Source organism: Eumetopias jubatus, unplaced genomic scaffold, assembly GCF_037043125.1.
Source record: "Eumetopias jubatus isolate StellerSeaLion01/CBP00866 unplaced genomic scaffold, mEumJub1_p1.0 scaffold_16, whole genome shotgun sequence".
NCBI lineage: Eukaryota > Metazoa > Chordata > Mammalia > Carnivora > Otariidae > Eumetopias > Eumetopias jubatus.
This window is the reverse complement of record NW_028274822.1, coordinates 21,643,442-21,661,441: the sequence shown is the minus strand read 5'-3', so window position 1 is coordinate 21,661,441 and position 18,000 is coordinate 21,643,442. Positions and strand designations below refer to the sequence as shown.

Genomic DNA, 18,000 nt, shown 5'->3' with positions numbered 1-18,000 from the left:
CTTTAGAATGAGAGAATACTTGTGCCTATCTGTTTTTATTTGAGGACCTACTTGCCAACTCTATAGTAAAAGGAAAGTAGCACTCAAAATTCTGCTGCCTATATTTTACATTATATGAAGCGTTCTCTATACTCTCCTGGTTAAAAGAACAAAACTCCATGTCAATGAATAGTATACTCTTAAGTGCTCTGGTCTACTAGGAAACTTTAAAAATATTTTTACATTTGGGGTAGACTTTCTCCTTTTGTGGGTGATTTTAGATCAGTCTTAGGAAGCTTATTCCCCTCTGCTCTCTTTTGAATAGTTTTCTCAAATATTCAACTTCCCACAAAGACTTTATGGCAGCATCTTGAGTCATAGCTTGGCTGGAAAATATTATTTACTTATGTACTTTTGGGAGATTCAAAGTTTGTTGTGTTCTCTCTTTTAGTTGTGCTGTAGGGGTGTAATTTGCATAGTTTTATTGTCTTATATGGTCTGTATAGTTTTTTGGAGGATGTGTGGAGACTCAGATCTAGGCAGTTGTTATTGTCTTGGCTGTGTAGAAATTTCCCACAGCATTATTTTAAATTTTGAATTGTATTAACTACTATTTTAACCAAAAAAAGAATACATGTATGTAATTTTAAAAGAAAGAATATAGTACAAAAAGTTGTGAAAAATAATACCCAAAGGAATTAAAAGTATGTTTGACTTTTCACCATCCCCAAATTCCTTATCCCTTTCACAAAAGGAAGGTGATATTGAGAATTTTGTGTGTAACCTTTCTATACAGATATATGTGCACACACATTTATACAGATATATAAACATACATATATATTATATATTGTATACAGATATTTAACCCATACATACATGTATTATATACATATATATGTTTATATATATATGCACACACATTTATACAGATATATAAACACATATATATTATATATTGTATACAGATATATAACCCATATATATGTGTATTATATACATATATACTTTATATACATATATGAACACACATTTATACAGATATATAACCCATATACACATGCATTATATACAAATATATGTTTATATATATATATGCACACACAGAAATGTGTATATACACAATATGCTTTTATATGTATATTACACAAATGGGCATATATGATACTCTTCAGAACTTCAGTTTTATTGTTCTCAACATATATTTTTGTTAACATTTTAAATCTACACATATCATTTGTTTTTTATTATTTTTGATGACTCTTTAGTGTGGTATTTTATGGGATCATGATAAATTTATATAAGTAGACCTAGCCTTACTTTTGAAAAATATAGTTCATTCCCTGTGTTTTTATAATAAGATATAATGCCTTTGGGCCTTAAGTAATAGTTGATTAAATTGTGGTAAATTCATACAACAGGACATTTATGGAACTGTTAAAAATAACACTTGATCTTAGCCAAAAGGCTGAGAAGCGATGGAACTGTTAAAAATAATAAAACTGGGGCACCTGGCTGGCTCAGTCAGTAGAACATGTGACTCTTGATCTTGGGGTCATGAGTTCAAGTCCCACACTGGGCATATAGTGTACTTAAAAACAATAAATAAAATAAATAAAATGGGTGGTGCTCATGAATATAGACGTATGAGTGGTTTTAAATAAATAAATACATATTATAAAACTGACTTGACAGACAAATATGTTCGTAGTATTTTCTTAAGAAGGTAACAAAATAGTATGTATGGTAAATGCCACTTAAGTACAAAATATGTATACTTTCTCACTCTCACGTATGAACACATAGGCAAACCTTGTAAAGAACAAAATATAAATAATGGTTCTTTCTGAATAACAGGGTTATGGTAAATTTTACTAATGTTTGTGCAATGAGACTATATTGATTGGGTAACGAAAAAAGTAGATATAATTATTTAAAACCTCAATAAAATGAAAAAAGCATCGGTGTGCCTAGCTAGAAATTATGTAAAGTATTTCATCGTTGAAGAAAGTGTGTCTCTCAGGAACATTGTTTTTCTTGTAGGTCAAGACACTGAAGAAGCAGGGAGCTCCATGTCCACTCTGGAAAGGTCACTGGCTGCACGTCGAGCCACTCGGGCCAAGCTCATGATTCCTATGGATGCCCAGTCCAACAATCCTGGTGGGTAAAGATTGGTACCACAAGGAAGAAATGAAGTGTTTTCTGTTTTCATCTTTTCTGTATCAAATTATCAAAAATATTTAGAGTTTTCTCTGAATTTTCTGGGCAGCTGGACAAAATGAAGAATGACTAAAACCATATCGTTTATAATTTCAAGTCAAATTTTTACTTATTGTATTTGTTGTGTGCAATCCAGTGGTCTCTCTGTTGCAAAACAGATGAATACATATTTAAGGAATTATAAAAAATATGAATTGAAGAGCTGAAACTTCTGTCACGATTATTGGTCTTATTCTAATGATCACATCTTCATAGTTTTTTGTGTGTGATTTTTTAATAGGTCTAATTTCCCAATTTAGATAATCTAGCACCCTTGAAGCAAGTGTTAACAGATATCCACTTAGTCCCCTCTTCTTGTTGAAGTTTTCTGTCATATTCCCACATTAACTGAAGATATTCCACACCTGGGGATCACTTCCTTTCCAATTACCTCTATGATTAATCTTGGTAATTATAATATCCATGCAGGTAATTCATCCAATGGCTGTTAGTTCCTTTATGGTACCTGCAGTGATATTGGCTCTTTCCCACCTCAGTTCATCAATTCCCCTAAAGTAATCATTGTAACCCCTACAAGCCTCAGTTTCTATCACCCCTTTATCTATACTCTGTTACTTTCCTGCTCACTTAGTTTATTGCCTCCTTGCCAACAATTCTTCAATCCCACCAAGAGCTCCAACCCATTAACTCTGCCACCTTCCCACAGTCCCTCATCTGCCTCATGTCCTCATTCACCTCCAAACTCAACTGAGAATTCACAGTCATTTATTATCCTCAGTCTCTTGCAAACACCCTCATCTCCCCTGGCCCTCCTACCCCATCATACTCACCAGAAAAATCTCAACCCTGATTAAATCAGCTCTACTACCAGCTCTCACCATGTACCCTAACAGCTGATTTTATCCAGAGAAAAACACATGACTTGCTTGCCGGGCATCAGTGACCACAAATCCAAGGCAAGCAATCTTGTTTTTGGAAACGCCACTCATTTCTCTCATCAACCATTTTTCAGTTTATAAGATGAATGTCTTACATCTATTCTTACTTCTCAGACTCCCCAAATCTCTCTTCTTTCCCCATTCTCAGCTAATAATCTGACTTACAATATTACCAAGAAGAGGGAAGAACTGAGAAATGGTATCTTTATTCTTCCATCAAATCTAGTTGTTGTATTTGTGCTCCTATCTGAAGTCTTCTCATCCACCGGAGGACCCCTTCCCTTTCCTGGGGAAAAATCATTCATTTTTCTCTCTTCATGGATAACTCCAATAGGCATTCAAGCATTCTGTCACAACTCTTGTTTCAAAACACTCTCATTGGATACTACTTTCCCCCACAACTGAAGCTCATCCCTCTCCCTTCCTGAAAAACTCTTTTAAAATGTGTTTATACCCACATTTTCCTCTTTATAATCTTTGTAATCTTCCTTATTAGTTTTGATGAGATTTTCACAGTTTCTCTCCACTTAAAACCACAGTTGCAAGGTGAAATGAGTCATCTCCACATTATCAAAATAAATCATCAATTTTCAGATGCTCAGCAAAATTTGACATAACATCTCACTTTTTTTTTCTTTTTTTTACTGAAACACTTTTTTTCACTTGGGTTATGACATAGTCAATGCTCCTGGTTTTCTTCCTATCCTACTGGCTGCTCCTTCTCAGTATCTTTAACTTATTCCTCCTCTTGCTCCCAATCTGAGTCAGAGAGTGCCCCAGGGCTCAGTCTTCAGCCTTCTCTCTTCTGCCTATCTCGCTCTTTTGATGATGTCATCTAGTTCTGATGGCCTAATGCCATCTAAATGTTGACAAATCCCAAATTTTATCTCTAACTTGATCTCTTATCAGAATCCATATCAACTTTCATATCAACCATTGACTCAATTTCTCCATATGGGTGTGTAATAGGCAAGTCAGCTATGTTCAGAATGGAAATCCTGCCTTTCATAATTCCCTCCCCCCCCATTCCAACCTCGACCCTCTTACTGTTTTCCCTTTTTCTTTTTATTTTTTTAAAAGATTTTTATTTATTTATTTGTCAGAGAGAGAGAGAGCACAAGCAGGGGGAGCAGTAGAGGGAGAGGGAGAAGCAGGCTCCTCACTGAGCAAGGAGCCTGATGTGGGACTCGATCCCAGGACCCTGGGATCATGACCTGAGCCGAAGGCAGACGCCTAACAACTGAGCCACCCAGGCATCCCAGTTTTCCCTTTTTCAACAAATGGTATCATAGTGCATCCATTTACTATTGTTCAAAACTCTAGTTTCACGCTCTTCTATCCAAATTTCATCACATCCCAAATTCAGTCTTTCATCAATCCTATAGTTCTTCCTTACAATAACTGTCCCAAAGCCAACTACTCCTTCCCATCTCTACTGCAGTCCTAAACTATGCCACCATCAACTATTTCAGATTATAGACTGTAGCTCTAAGCTCATAATTAATCTCTTAGCTCTTTCTCCTATGGTAAGTTATCTACAGAGCAGTCTTTCAATGTGTGAATTAGATCATGTCACTCCTCTTGATCTCCCATCATATGCAGAACAAAATCCAAGATTTTACCATGTCCTACAAGGCCTCCTGTGATAAAACCTCTGGACACATCTCTCACTTCATCTCCTGCTACTACTCTAATCCATTTCAGCCTCATAGGCTTCCTCTCTGTTCTTTGGATAATAACACACATCCAGGGGCGCCTGGGTGGCTCAGTTGTTAAGTGGCTGCCTTCGGTTCAGGTCATGATCCCAGAGTCCTGGGATGGAGCCCCGCATAGGACTCCCTGCTCTGCAGGAAGCCTGCTTCTCCCTCTCCCACTCCCCCTGCTTGTGTTCCCTCTCTTGCTGTGTCTCTGTCAAATAAATAAATAAAACCTAAGGAAAAAAAAAAGAAAGTAACACACATCTGAACGCAAGGACTTTTCATTTGCTGTTCTCTTTCCCTGGAATTTCTTTTCGTAGGTAATTACATGGCTTTTTCTTAATTTCATTCAAGTCTGCATTCAATGGCCACCATCACGGGTCTTCCCTGACTATTGTCTAACACAGCATTTTTGGTCACTCTCTGCTCTGTTTATTCTGCTTCCTTTTTCTTTAGTAAGGTGGATGACCATCCTGCTTGCATTTTTGTATTTGCTTATTTATTATGTGTTCCCCATATTGTAATCTCTATGAGGGTAGAGATTTTGCCTCTTTGATCACCTCGTATCCTCAATGCTCAGAACAGAGCCTGGCGCAATTGGCAGGCTCCAGGGGAGACAACTTAGGTGAATGAATTAACGGCTGCTTCTTTCTACTTAACTAGATGTCATGTTTCCTCCACGCTCTAATAGAGCTCTCAGTCTTACTCTAGTAAGTACAAATTATTATTATTCCCTAATAAGGGAACTGAGGCTTGGAGACTTTAAGTACCTAGCTTTTAGTCATACAGCAACTCAGTGGCAGAACCAGAATTTGGACTCAGAAGGTCTGGCTTCAGAGTTCTGAGCTCCTAATCAGTAAGCTCCCTGCTACTACTCTGTGAAGCCATTGTCATTCTTTCATTCCTTTTACTACATAGAGAGGCACTGTACTCTAAGCTGCCTCTCTTTTCCCCTCCAACCACTTTCCTCTTGTAATGAAGTTCTATGTGTGCCAATCTTCTATAGCTTTCTTCTTAAAAAATCATTGTGCTTCATGTGTCAACTATACTCAAATTAAAAAAAAAAAAATCCTCTGTGGACCTTTATGTTCCATCTATAACTTCCTTATCCAGTAAGTTCCCATATCTTGTTGATTTGATTTTTCTTCCACAATATCTTTTCAATCCCTGGCTACCTTCCTATTCCCCAGTCATATGTTAATTCTCTTCTTTATGACTGCACACCTGAACTGTCAAAACAGCATCATAATGAGTCTTAGCCCCTTCTAGTCTCTTCCATACTCTTTGATCATATAGATAGATAGATATAGAAAGATATATAGATATATCTGAGACTACTGCCAAGCTAGACTAATTGCCAATCCATAAATATAATTGCCCTTTCTTTGTTTTTCCCTCTGAGCATTGCTCTCCTTTTGGAATGACTCAGTGGCTATCTGTACCTAACAAAGTTGTATGCATCACTTTCAAAGTGATGCTCTCATAAATTCTTTCTCTTCTGAATGTTGTATCCGGAAATGATGGCTTCCTTTCTCATGTTTGAATAGCATTTCTTTCTGCTGCATTTGTGGCATTAATTACACATAGTCCTGCCTCATATGCTTAGGTATTCAAGTCGAAATCTTCCCTCTTTTAACAGGTTGTGAATTACTTCATGATAGGGAGGGAATGTATCTAATTCATCTTCACATTCATACATTGTATAGCTCAATACTAGCACAAAATTGATCTTGCTAAATATCTGTCAAATGACTGAATGAATAAGTAAATGCATTATAAGAATGCCTTGTATTTGTAACACACCAGTTTAGGGACCTTTTTTTTAATCAGTTATAGTTAGAATATCTTCTAATAGGATTTTATGATATATTAAGGGCAGTTAAAATTGTTTTCATTAAATAGGAAAGGAACTAATGAGCTTAGAAAGAAGGAAAAATGAAATGAAATCTAACAAATATTGAGAATTTCTGAATATTATTCACTTGCTAAGTACCTTGCTAATTACTATTTTATTAAATCCTCATAATACTATCATGTGGTGAGATTGTCCTGATTTTGCAGACAGCAAACAAAGATTCAAATAGCTTACTGACTCACTCCAGGAGATAACCTGGGTAACCTCTGAACTTGTATGGTATACTGCTTTTTCAAGGATGAAGATGCCTTGAATGCCTTGTATTATATGTACCCTTTTTTTAAAAGATTTTTTTTTTACAATAGCATCTCCAGTTTACAAACATGCAAACTAAGGTTCTGAGACTATGAACCCCAAACCTGTGCTTGATCTGGCCACCACATTGTGCTGCCTTATGTTGTCACCTGGAGCTCAGAGTTGCTCTACTTTGTTGCCTAAAACAACAAACCTTTCCTTATTCCTAGAGTCTTACTCTACATGAATGGGGGCCCTAAAATGACCAGCAATTAATTTTGTCGTTATTTTAAAATTATCTTATATTATGGATACATTATTTTAAATAGTTAAATAGTTTTACAAAATGTGTAAGGATTTTGTGACCCAGCAATCCCATTCTTATACCTATTTTGCTTTTGGGTATATACCCAGCAGAGATACATAATATGTTCACCAAAAGACACATACAAGAATATGTGTGGCAGTCCTTCTCATCATATCACATCTTTATTACATTGTGACATATTCACACAGTGGAATGCCATGCAGCAGTGAAAATTAACAAACTAAAATGTCAAAAACGATAAGGAGAATCTTGCAGATAAAAGGTTGTAAGACAGAAACCTAACACATCTGTGTGATTCAACTTATGTAAAATTTAAAAACAGGCAAAATAATCTATGGGGTTAGAATTCTGAAGAGGAGTTACTCTTGATGGGAGGTGATTAGTGACCAGAAGAGAACATGGGGAAACTTTTGATAATGTTCTATTTCATGCCCTGGATATGGTTGCAAGGCATTTCATTTTGGAAAATCCCTAAGCACTACTTTGGATATTCCATGTTTTCAATACATATATTATACTTAAATAAAACTTCAATAAAAAAGGAAGAGTTGATAGAAAATATATCTTTTGAAATAACTTCATCGTATTATATTCTTTGTCATCTCCAAACTCTGTGTTGGTAAAACTCTAACGAAAGGAAATGACTTCAACATATAATCAAAGTTGATTTTAAAATAAATTCTTTAGCTTTCTGATAAATAAAATAAGCTCTTTGCAACTGACATGATTGATAGGCCTTAGATAGCTCTGCTGAACAAATTGTAGATCTCTATCTTGGCAGAGCAATGATTTCATGCAGAATAGTAGATACATTTTCTGATGGCCCCACTTGCAGTTAGATTTATCAAGTCTTATCTAGCGAGTCTTCTATAAACCACATCACAGTGCCATGCTGATTTCTAATCACCTGTGTGAAGATGTTTGCTGTTCCACTTAAGAATCATTAGTTTTGTAAGACGATTTTTCCTCTCTTCCTTGACATTTTTCATCACACTCTATAAAATGTAAATTAGCAGATTAAATATAGACTATCTGAAGTGTTTTTTCATTTTTTCAAATCCACGGGGAAATGTATTTAATTTCATTGGAGTACAAAAATCTGTTTATTTGTCTAAGATTTGTCAATTTATTGGTTGAAAACATGATGTGGCATATGTGGCTCCTTACCCCTGAACACATTTCATAGCTAAGTAAGCTAATGCTTGTGAGAAACATACCAGCTCAGAACACAGGCAAGAGAACCCAGATATTTTGATTTTCCGATTCAGTGTGCTTTGTTGTAAAATGGTGGCAAAGGCTGACTATTTTTACAATGGCCAAAGAATTATACTACAAATGAAATTACTTAAAAGAAATCAGGAGCATCAAGTATAACTTTCCTGAATTTGTAAAGGGTATATAAGGGTCAGATGCTGGGTTTCCAGGAATCAGACTCTGAGACAGAATTTCAAATACAGGCAATTTATTAGCAAGTGCTTTCTGGAATAACACCTTGTGAGGGTAAGTGATGCAGGATTGGGAGGAGGGAGAAATGGAACTGGTGGTGTAGTTTAATGGGGACTTCAGCTGACTCCACAGGTTGTTCTGGTGATGGATTGTCCTTCAGAGTTGTCCCAAAGGAGGCTTCTGGACTTTTTCTCCAATCTTGTCTCGATTTTGATACAGGCTGCCCCCCGCAAGAAGTGGGATGTAATCTTGGGTAAGCAACTTCTTTGGGTGAGAGCCATTCATGGAAAGAGGTAGATTTACTTACATTTATTTCTAGTATTTTATTACTTGATGGAACATAAGTATTTGTTTGACCTTGGATCTCCTTTCCATTTTCAACCTGGGTTTTCTTCTGGAAATTGCTGGCGGAGAGGGGGAGGATCAGAACTAGGAAGGATTTAGATTGAAGCAGATGACCTTTAAGATCACAAGTTAAAAAAATTTCTGATAATTTAATGTATGAGAGTTTGTTAGGAAGAATTCTCTTGAATTTCATTTTTTTTCTGTTTCCCTGTACATCTTTGAGGGGAAAAAATATAGTATCAGCTTTTATTTTTTTTAAGATTTTATTTATTTATTTATTTATTTGAGAGAGAGAATGAGAGAGAGAGAGAGCATGAGAGTAGGGAGGGTCAGAGGGAGCAGACTCCCCGCTGAGCAGGGAGCCCGATGTGGGACTCGATCCCGGGACTCCAGGATTATGACCTGAGCCGAAGGCAGTCGCTTAACCAACTGAGCCACCCAGGCGCCCTAGTATCAGCTTTTAAAGGAAAAAAGAAGTCTCAAAAAAAAGTGGCCTGAAGCATGTAGTAAAAGACTGAGGCAAAGGAAGGCATACAATTTTACTTTTGTGATAGCTTAGGAACTGCTTATGACTACTGGTTTGGGGCTTTCTAGAACATTTACTGTGAAAGCCAACTCTTTTTTTCCCCCATTCCCATCATCTGCTTTAGTCACTTGATTGCAGAACTCAAACAATGGGTTGGAGAAGCTATTAAGAAGTGAAATAAAGCTGCATGAGAAAAAGCAGATTTTAAAAACTAGAGTTCTGTTGACTCGAGGCACTGTGCTACCAGAATGCCATCTTGGACCCAGATATGAGGATAATTCCACCTCTGAAACATTTGATTCTAAGTCAGAATCCTTGTGTGAAACTTGCATTCATGGTGTAAGAAGCCAGTATCCTAAGACTGGACCCTGCTTAACAGGTTTTAGAACTGGGCATTCATTCCTTCACCCTGCAGCCCCTGTGAATGCCCACATCTAACCAAGAGCGCTTTTCTTAGGAGTAATGAGTGCTCAACAACTCTTCTAGTACCATTGTAAACACCAACACATACAAATTTTCAACTATTTGGAACTATGGGAGCAGTGGCAAGAAAGAAAAAGTTAAAAGCTCATTTAAATTTGCATTAGAAATGATGTCCTTGTCTAGTGTGTTTGTGACTCCAAATAATAATTTGATCATTACATTATTAAGATCAGTTTTTGTTCTTTGAGTCTTGAATGGTGTACTTCATTCTTCCTCTTACTGTGAGTTTCTGCAGGAGGTAGTATTTTTTATGTACCTCTGTATCTCCCACAGTGCTGTGTAAATGGCACAGTTATTAATGAATGAGAGTTGAAAACCCAGAGGTTGTTTCTTGGTAGTCCCATAAGTAAATGACTTGTTAAATAAAATTAATTGATTGGTAATTCCACTGGATTATCAAAATCAGCAGGTCAGTAGGATTGTGCAGACAAGGTCAAAATATGGCTTTTAAGCTCAAAAAGGTACCTCTGGGGAGTATGCAATTATGTTTTTAGGGAGGATTTTGCAAGGCAAAAAAATGGTTTATCAGAGATGTAGAAATAATCAAGAATGCTTCTAATGAAGAATTAGTAAATGTAAAGAATTTTGGATGATGGAGTACAAAAGGAACATAAGCATAGCTTTTGGGAAGGTTTCCTAGAGCAAATTGAAAAATAAGAATCCCTTGCTTTTTAAGATTTGTGTCACCTAATTCTTTTTTAATTCCTAATGCCTTAGAGATTTCTACAACAAAACACACCATCTTTTATTCCAAGACCTTTCTCATCTGAGTAAGTCTTTTGGGAAGTCCAGGGTAACTTGTAAAAGACTAAGGCAGATATTCTCACTGTGTCTTGAGAAAGTCCCTGATCTGCAGAAAAGGGAGGTGTGGTGACTCAAGCTCAACTCAAATGATTCATTTGGACCCAGATCAGAGGCTCCCTTTCCTGTGGTCTCATCTTCTATCTGATGCTCATGGTGTCAAAATGTACACTCAGATGTTGACTATCCAGACTTCATAGCCATATCTCGTTTGAGAAAATCTCAGTTGAGAAGGGTCAGACTGAAGTGAGCAAGGCAGTAGGAGGCTGTAAGGTTTTCAAGTCTCCTGCTGACAGTGTCCTCCATCTGATCTCAGTACATCTTCATAGTTACCCTGTGGTGGGCAGTGGTCCGGTCACCTCCACATCAAACCTCATCTTCAGGCTGGCTAGGTCTAAATAAGGCCTTCCCTTAGCTCATAAAGGACAGAACAAATATCTGAACCCAGATTTTGTTTTATAATCATAATTCCAGTTATTTTCTTCTGCCAGGGGAAGAATTTTCCTATCTAATCTCAAAAATCTTAATGTCAAATTTCCCTCAGTTTCAAATTTGAGTTAAAACCTACCATTTAGGGGTGCCTGGGTGGCTCAGTTGGTTAAGTGTCTGCCTTTGACTCAGGTCATGATCCCAGGGTCCTGGGTTCGAGCCCTGAGTCAGGCTCCCTGCTCAGGGGTGGGGAGTCTGCTTCTCCCTCTCCTTCTGCCCTCCCCTGTTCATGCTCTCTCTCTCTCAAATAAATAAAATCTTGAAAAAAACAAAAACAAAAACCCTACCATTTAGTTACCTCTATCTTAATGTATTGAACTCTTTTCTTGAATGTAAGACAGGATGTTTTTGGTTTTTTTTTTTTATAGAAGTAACTACATTTTTGACCATGAGAATAATTTTCAGCATCTTGGTAAAATATTCTGTTTATCTTTCAAGTGGTCATATTTTAAATTGGGGGGTTTTTTTTAAAGATTTATTTACTTGGGGGAGGGGGGACAGATGAAGAGGGAGAGAGAAACCCAAGCAGACTCCACGCTGAGGCTGACACGGGGCTCAATCTTGCAGCCCTGAGATCATGACATGAATCGAAACCAAGAGCTTAACCGACAGCGCCACCCAGGTGCCCCTAAAATTTGGTTTATTTTTAACAGATTTTTTGAGGTATAATTGGTGTATACAAAACTGTACATATTTAATGTATACAATTTGATAAGTTTGGACATATGCATATACACATGAAACCATCACCATGAATAAGATAATATACCTGTAAAAGGGGTATTTTAAACAGCATTTCCCTGTTATATGACATTTGGCTCAATCTTAGGATCTGTTGGATCCCTGCAGATTGATAACAATAACCAGCATTTTTGAAGGGCTGATTCCTGACCTTCCACTCTATTATACTTCTCTATGAATAATCTCTTCAATCCTCACAGCCATACCATAACATTGGTACTATTACCATCTCCACTTTACAATGAGAAAATTAAGAAACAATGACCTTAAATAACTTGCTCGGGTTAATGCATAGTTATCTATTACTGCATAACACATTACCTCCAAAACATAGCAACATAGAACAATCACTCATTTTCTCAACATCTTCCGTTATGTCCACAGGTTTGCCAGCATGTTCTCAAGACATGACTCCTGGCTCCTCCCAGGACGAGAGATCTAAAAAAGTGGGACAGAGGGATGCCTGGGTGGCTTAATCAGTTAAATGTCTGCCTTTGCCTCAGGTCATGAGCCCAGGGTCCTGCGATCGAGTCCCACATTGGGCTCCCTGCTCAGCGGGGAGTCTGCTTCTCCCTCTCCCACTCCCCCTGCTTGTGCTCTCTCTCTCCGACAAGTAAATAAATAAAATCTTTTAAAAAATAAAAAGACTGAGAGAGAGAGGACAACCTTTTTCTTTTTATGTCTTTTATTTCACATCAGAAAACCAATTTTAATGAATGCTTTCATATAAAAATAGCATTGTTCAGGGAACCCCAAAGGTTTTATTTTGTTTTTTTAACTTTTTAATTTAAATTCAATTTAATTAACATAGACTGTATTATTAGTTTCAGAGGTAGAATTTAGTGATTCATCAGTTGCATATAACACAATGAGCTCATTACTTCAAGTGCCCTCCTTAATGACCATCACCCAGGTACCCCGTCATCCCGCCTACCTCCCCTCCTGCCACCCTCAGTTTGTTTCCTGTAATTAAGTCTCTTGAGATTTGCCTCCCTCTCTGTTTTCATCTTATTTTTCCTTCCCTTCCCCTATGTTCATCTGTTTTGTTTCTTAAATTCCACATAGGAGTAAAACCCTATGGTATTTGTCTTTCTCTGACTGACTTATTTCACTTAGCATAATATCCTTCAGTTCTATCCATGTCATTGCAAATGACAAGATTTTATTCTTTTGATGGCCGAGTAATATTCCATTGTATATATACACCACATCTTCTCTATCCATTCATGTGTCAATGGCCATCTGGGATCTTTCCATATTTTGGCTATTGTGGACATTGCTGGTATGAACATTGGGGTGCAGGTGCCCCTTCAGATCACTATGTTTGTATCCTTTGGATAAATACTTAGTAGTGCAATTGCTGGCTCATAAGATAGTTCTATTTTTAACTTTTTGAGGAACCTCCATAGTGTTTTCCAGAGTGGCTGCACCAGTTGGCATTCCCACCAACAATGTAAGAGAGTTCCCCTTTCTCCGCATCCTCACCGACATCTGTTGTTTCTTGAGTTGTTAATTTTAGCCATTCTGACTGATGTGAGGTGATACCTTATTGTGGTATCTCCTATTTCCCTGATGCCAAGTGACACTGAGCATTTTTTTCATGTGTCTGTTGGCCATTTGTATGTCTTCTTTGTTAACCTGGTTTTGGAAGTGGAATTTCTTCCGCATTTGTGCTGCATTCCATTGGTCATCAGACCAATCCTGGTGAAATGTGTCAGGGAAGCCACCAGGATATGAATACCATGCACTGGGACTCTATAGGATGCATCTCAGTTACTGGCTGTACCATGTGCTCACTACCAAGAGCCAGAACTAGATCAGGAATCCAGGCAGTTTGACCTCAGTGCTTGGGCTCTTTACCACACTGTAGAGAATAATGACAGAACACATATTTGTGAATATTCATATGTTTCCTGAGGGGAGTATGAGGATATTGGTGGAGTTCATGGATATTCCATGACAAGTACTTGTCAAAGAACACCTGAAACTGTGAAGGAGATGAAAATATTTAACAAGGGCAATAGACACTAAATTTCCCAAGAGTCCAGATGATATGTAGGTCATTGCAGAAAAGACGTGGTAAGGAGAGGCAGAGTGAGAAATCATTTCACTTAAATTCTTTTCACTTCAAAATTTTATCTTTATTCTTATTTTTCTACCCCTCCTCTTCAACACATCTCTCGACTCTGTCAAGTACCATGTTGAGAAATACCTACAGAGGATTTTATTTCTTAAAATTGTAGCTTAAAAAAAGTCTCTACTTTAGATTTCCTTAGGTTGCATTTAGTGCCAACATTTTTAAGAACGTTGTAAAAGCTTTCAAATATCAATATGTTCTGTTCAAAGAGCTAAGTAATTTGGTGAGGGAATTTCTACTTGAAAAATCTTTGTGCATCAGTGTGAGATATAAATTCAATTGTCAGCAAGCTGTGTCACAGCAGATTTCTTGTCATATTTGGCCACAAAGCAGAGATTTATTGAAAATTCTTGATGATATCGGTTTCTGAGTTGTTTTACATAAACATAGCAGTGCAGTGAATGCTTTGAACAGTAGTGTGAGGGAGAGGGAGAGGGAGAGAGAGAGAGTGTGTGTGTGTGTGTGTGTGTGTGTGTGTGTGTGTGTTTGTGTGTGTGTTTCTGGCTCTCAACCCTGATATGTGGGAGAAAAATACCAAACAGCATTTCAATACATAGTATTGTATCCAACTGACTTTAGAATGATTATTTCTGCAACAACTGTCTTCTAAGTAGGTATAGACTTCTGTGCCCTTTTAGAAATGAATCGTGAATCAAAATACTTCAAAACCAAAGCTTTGGAATACAGACTATTCTATTTCATGCCAGGGAATAGAACAATGGGAATTGTTGAGATGCCGAAACATACAATAGATTTATTATTTTTTAAAGAACTTTTATTATTTGCGAGCCATTTGTACCCAGGTCAGTAGTGAAAATGCAAAACTTAGAAAGGAAAATTCCTTTCTTCAGTAATGAAAGACTCGGAACTGGAATATAAATTTAGTCTCGGGTTCTCTTAGTTCTCTGATTTTATATTCTGTGACTCGCCAAATTATTTTATGTTTCTCCATTCCAGGATATATTTATGAAATTCTTTTTCTAAATGTATTATAAAATATTGGTTAAGTTCACATAATACTATTGATAAGGAAATGTGTGCAATTTGTGGAGTGGGTGGCTTCTATATCTAGGGAAACTATGGTTGTCACATTTATTTATGGGTAAAAATTGTCAACACAGAGACGGCTTTACAATCTGGCAATCAACATTAATGACTATGCAGTGATCCCATTTGATCAGTAAGATGGGTGAAATCATTAAACTGACTGCCTGGAAGACTGAGAGTTTAAGTTTCCTGAATATAGACATTATGTTATCATATGGCTCTTATTTACAAATGTGTTCAAGTCCATTATTATTACTATTATTACTATAGTAACTGTACACCCCAGGAAACTAAATAATACATCAAACCACTTAAATAGTCTCCAGTGGGTTAAAGTGACAGATTTCTAAATATTACTTCTAGAAAATCCTACTTATTAACTCACTTGAAAAATATAAAGTATCTCTATCACTGTACTATAAGACATACAAAGACTACAAAATTATAACCTCTTTCTTTAAGGAATTTAGAATCATTTTAGCTGATATCTGGCTTGAATCTCTGATTCTTTTTACAATTTTCCCTGTCATCTTTTTTTCTTTTCCTTTTTCTGGAGTCTGTTCATTTGTTTGTTTATCTACAATTTACTCTTTGTAAATATCTTTATAGGATATTGTGTTATATATCACTTATTCTCAAATTTTCATTCAGTTCTTCCCAAAAATAATTTAGAAAAGTTTGTAGCACTCAAACATTTTTGAATTTAACATCTAAAACTGTTTGTTATAAATGTCTGTGAAGGATGTAATTTCTTTGGTATACCACTCTTTTAAATAAATCCAAATGCATAGAAATACCATAGCAATTTGATATCCACCATCATCCATTTACAAAATACATGAGGAAGTTTCTTTTTAACACAGAAGAATTTACACATGTTTCTCCTTGTAGTATCTACAATTCACTCTCCCAACAGAATAATATACAAATGTCATCTGTCTTTATGTCTTTTATTGATCATCTTATTTCTTTGCAATATAATATTTTTATAAACTGAAATTATTATTATAAACTTATGTGAGCCTAAGTTTAGGTTTAACTGCTGGGGTTTTTTCTTCGGAGTTGAGTTAACATTACAATTAGTATTTTTTTTAATTTCATTTAATTTAATTATGTTATGTTAGTCACCATACAGTACATCATTAGTTTTTGATATAGTGTTCCATGATTCATTGTTTTCGTATAACACCCAGTGCTCCATGCAGTACATGCCCTCCTTAATACCCATCACTGGGCTAACCCATCCTCCCATCCCTCACCCCTCTGAAACCCTCAGTTTGTTTCTCAGAGTCCATTGTCTCTCATAGTTCCTCTCCCCCTCTGATTGCCCCCGCTTCATTTTTCCCTTCCTTCTCCTAATGTCCTCCACGACTATTCCTTATGTTCCACAAATAAGTGAAACCATATGATAATTGACTTTCTCTGCTTGACTAATTTCGCTTAGCATAATTTCCTCCAGTCCCATCCATGTTGATGTAAAAGTTGGGTATTCATCCTTTCTGACGGCTGAGTAATATTCCATTGTATATATGGACCACATCTTCTTTATCCATTCATCTGTTGAAGGGCATCTCGGCTCTTTCCACAGTTTGGCTATTAAAGACTATGAACATTGGAGTGCATATGGCCCTTCTTTTCACTACATCTGTTTCTTTGGGGTAAATACCAGTAGTGCAATTGCTGGGTCATAAGGTAGCTCTATTTTTAATTTTTTGAGGAACCTCCACACTGTTTTCCAAAGTGACCGTACCAACTTGCATTCCCACCAACAGTCTAAGAGGGGTTCCCCTTTCTCCACAACCTCTCCAACATTTGTTGTTTCTTGCCTTGTCAATTTTTGCCATTCTAACTGGTGTAAGGTGGTATCTCAGTGTGGTTTTGATTTGAATTTCCCTGATGTCTAATGATGATGAACATTTTTTCATGTGTCTGTTAGCCATTTGTATGTCTTCTTTTGAAAAGTGTCTGTTCATGTCTTCTTCCCATTTTTTGACTTGATTATTTGTTTTTTGGGTGTTGAGTCTGAGAAATTCTTTATAGATCTTGGATATATAGCCCTTTGTCTGTAGTGTCATTTGCAAATATCTTCTCCCATTCTGTGGGTTGCCTCTTTGTTTTGTTGACTGTTTCCTTTGCTCTGCAGAAGCTTTTTATCTTGATGAAGTTCCGAAAGTTCATTTTTGTTTTTATTTCACTTGCCTTTGGAGATGAATCTTGAAAGAAGTTGCTGTGGCCGATGTCGAAGAGGTTACTGCTTATGTTCTCCTCTAGGATTTTGACGGATTCCTGTCTCACATTGGGGTCCTTCATCCATTTTGAGTTTATCTTTGTGTATGGTGTTAGAGAATGGTCGAGTTTCATTCTTCTGTATGTAGCTGTCCAATTTTCCCAGCACCATTTATTGAAGAAACTGTCTTTTTTCCATTGCATATTTTTTCCTGCTTTGTCGAAGATTATTTGACCATAGAGTTGAGTGTCCCTAACTGGGCTCTCTATTCTGTTCCATTGGTCTATATATATGTTTTTGTGCCAGTACCATACTATCTTGATGATCACTGCTTTGTAATATAGCTTGAAATTGGGTAACATGATGCCCCCAGCTTTGTTATTCTTTTTCAACATTTCCTTGGCAATTTGGGGTCTTTTCTGATTCCATACAAATTTTAGGATTGTT

The 18,000-nt window shown here is 36.7% G+C and overlaps 1 protein-coding gene across 1 annotated transcript in view; it reads left to right on the top strand.

Annotated features, from left to right (window-relative positions):
* DCC (DCC netrin 1 receptor) overlaps positions 1 to 18,000 on the top strand; it is a 750,254-nt gene that overhangs the window by 687,459 nt on the left and 44,795 nt on the right. The window contains exon 25 of the mRNA XM_088019394.1: positions 2,023 to 2,139. Within this exon, the coding sequence (XP_087875520.1) occupies positions 2,023 to 2,139 (117 nt within the window). The remainder of the gene's footprint in view (positions 1 to 2,022; positions 2,140 to 18,000) is intronic.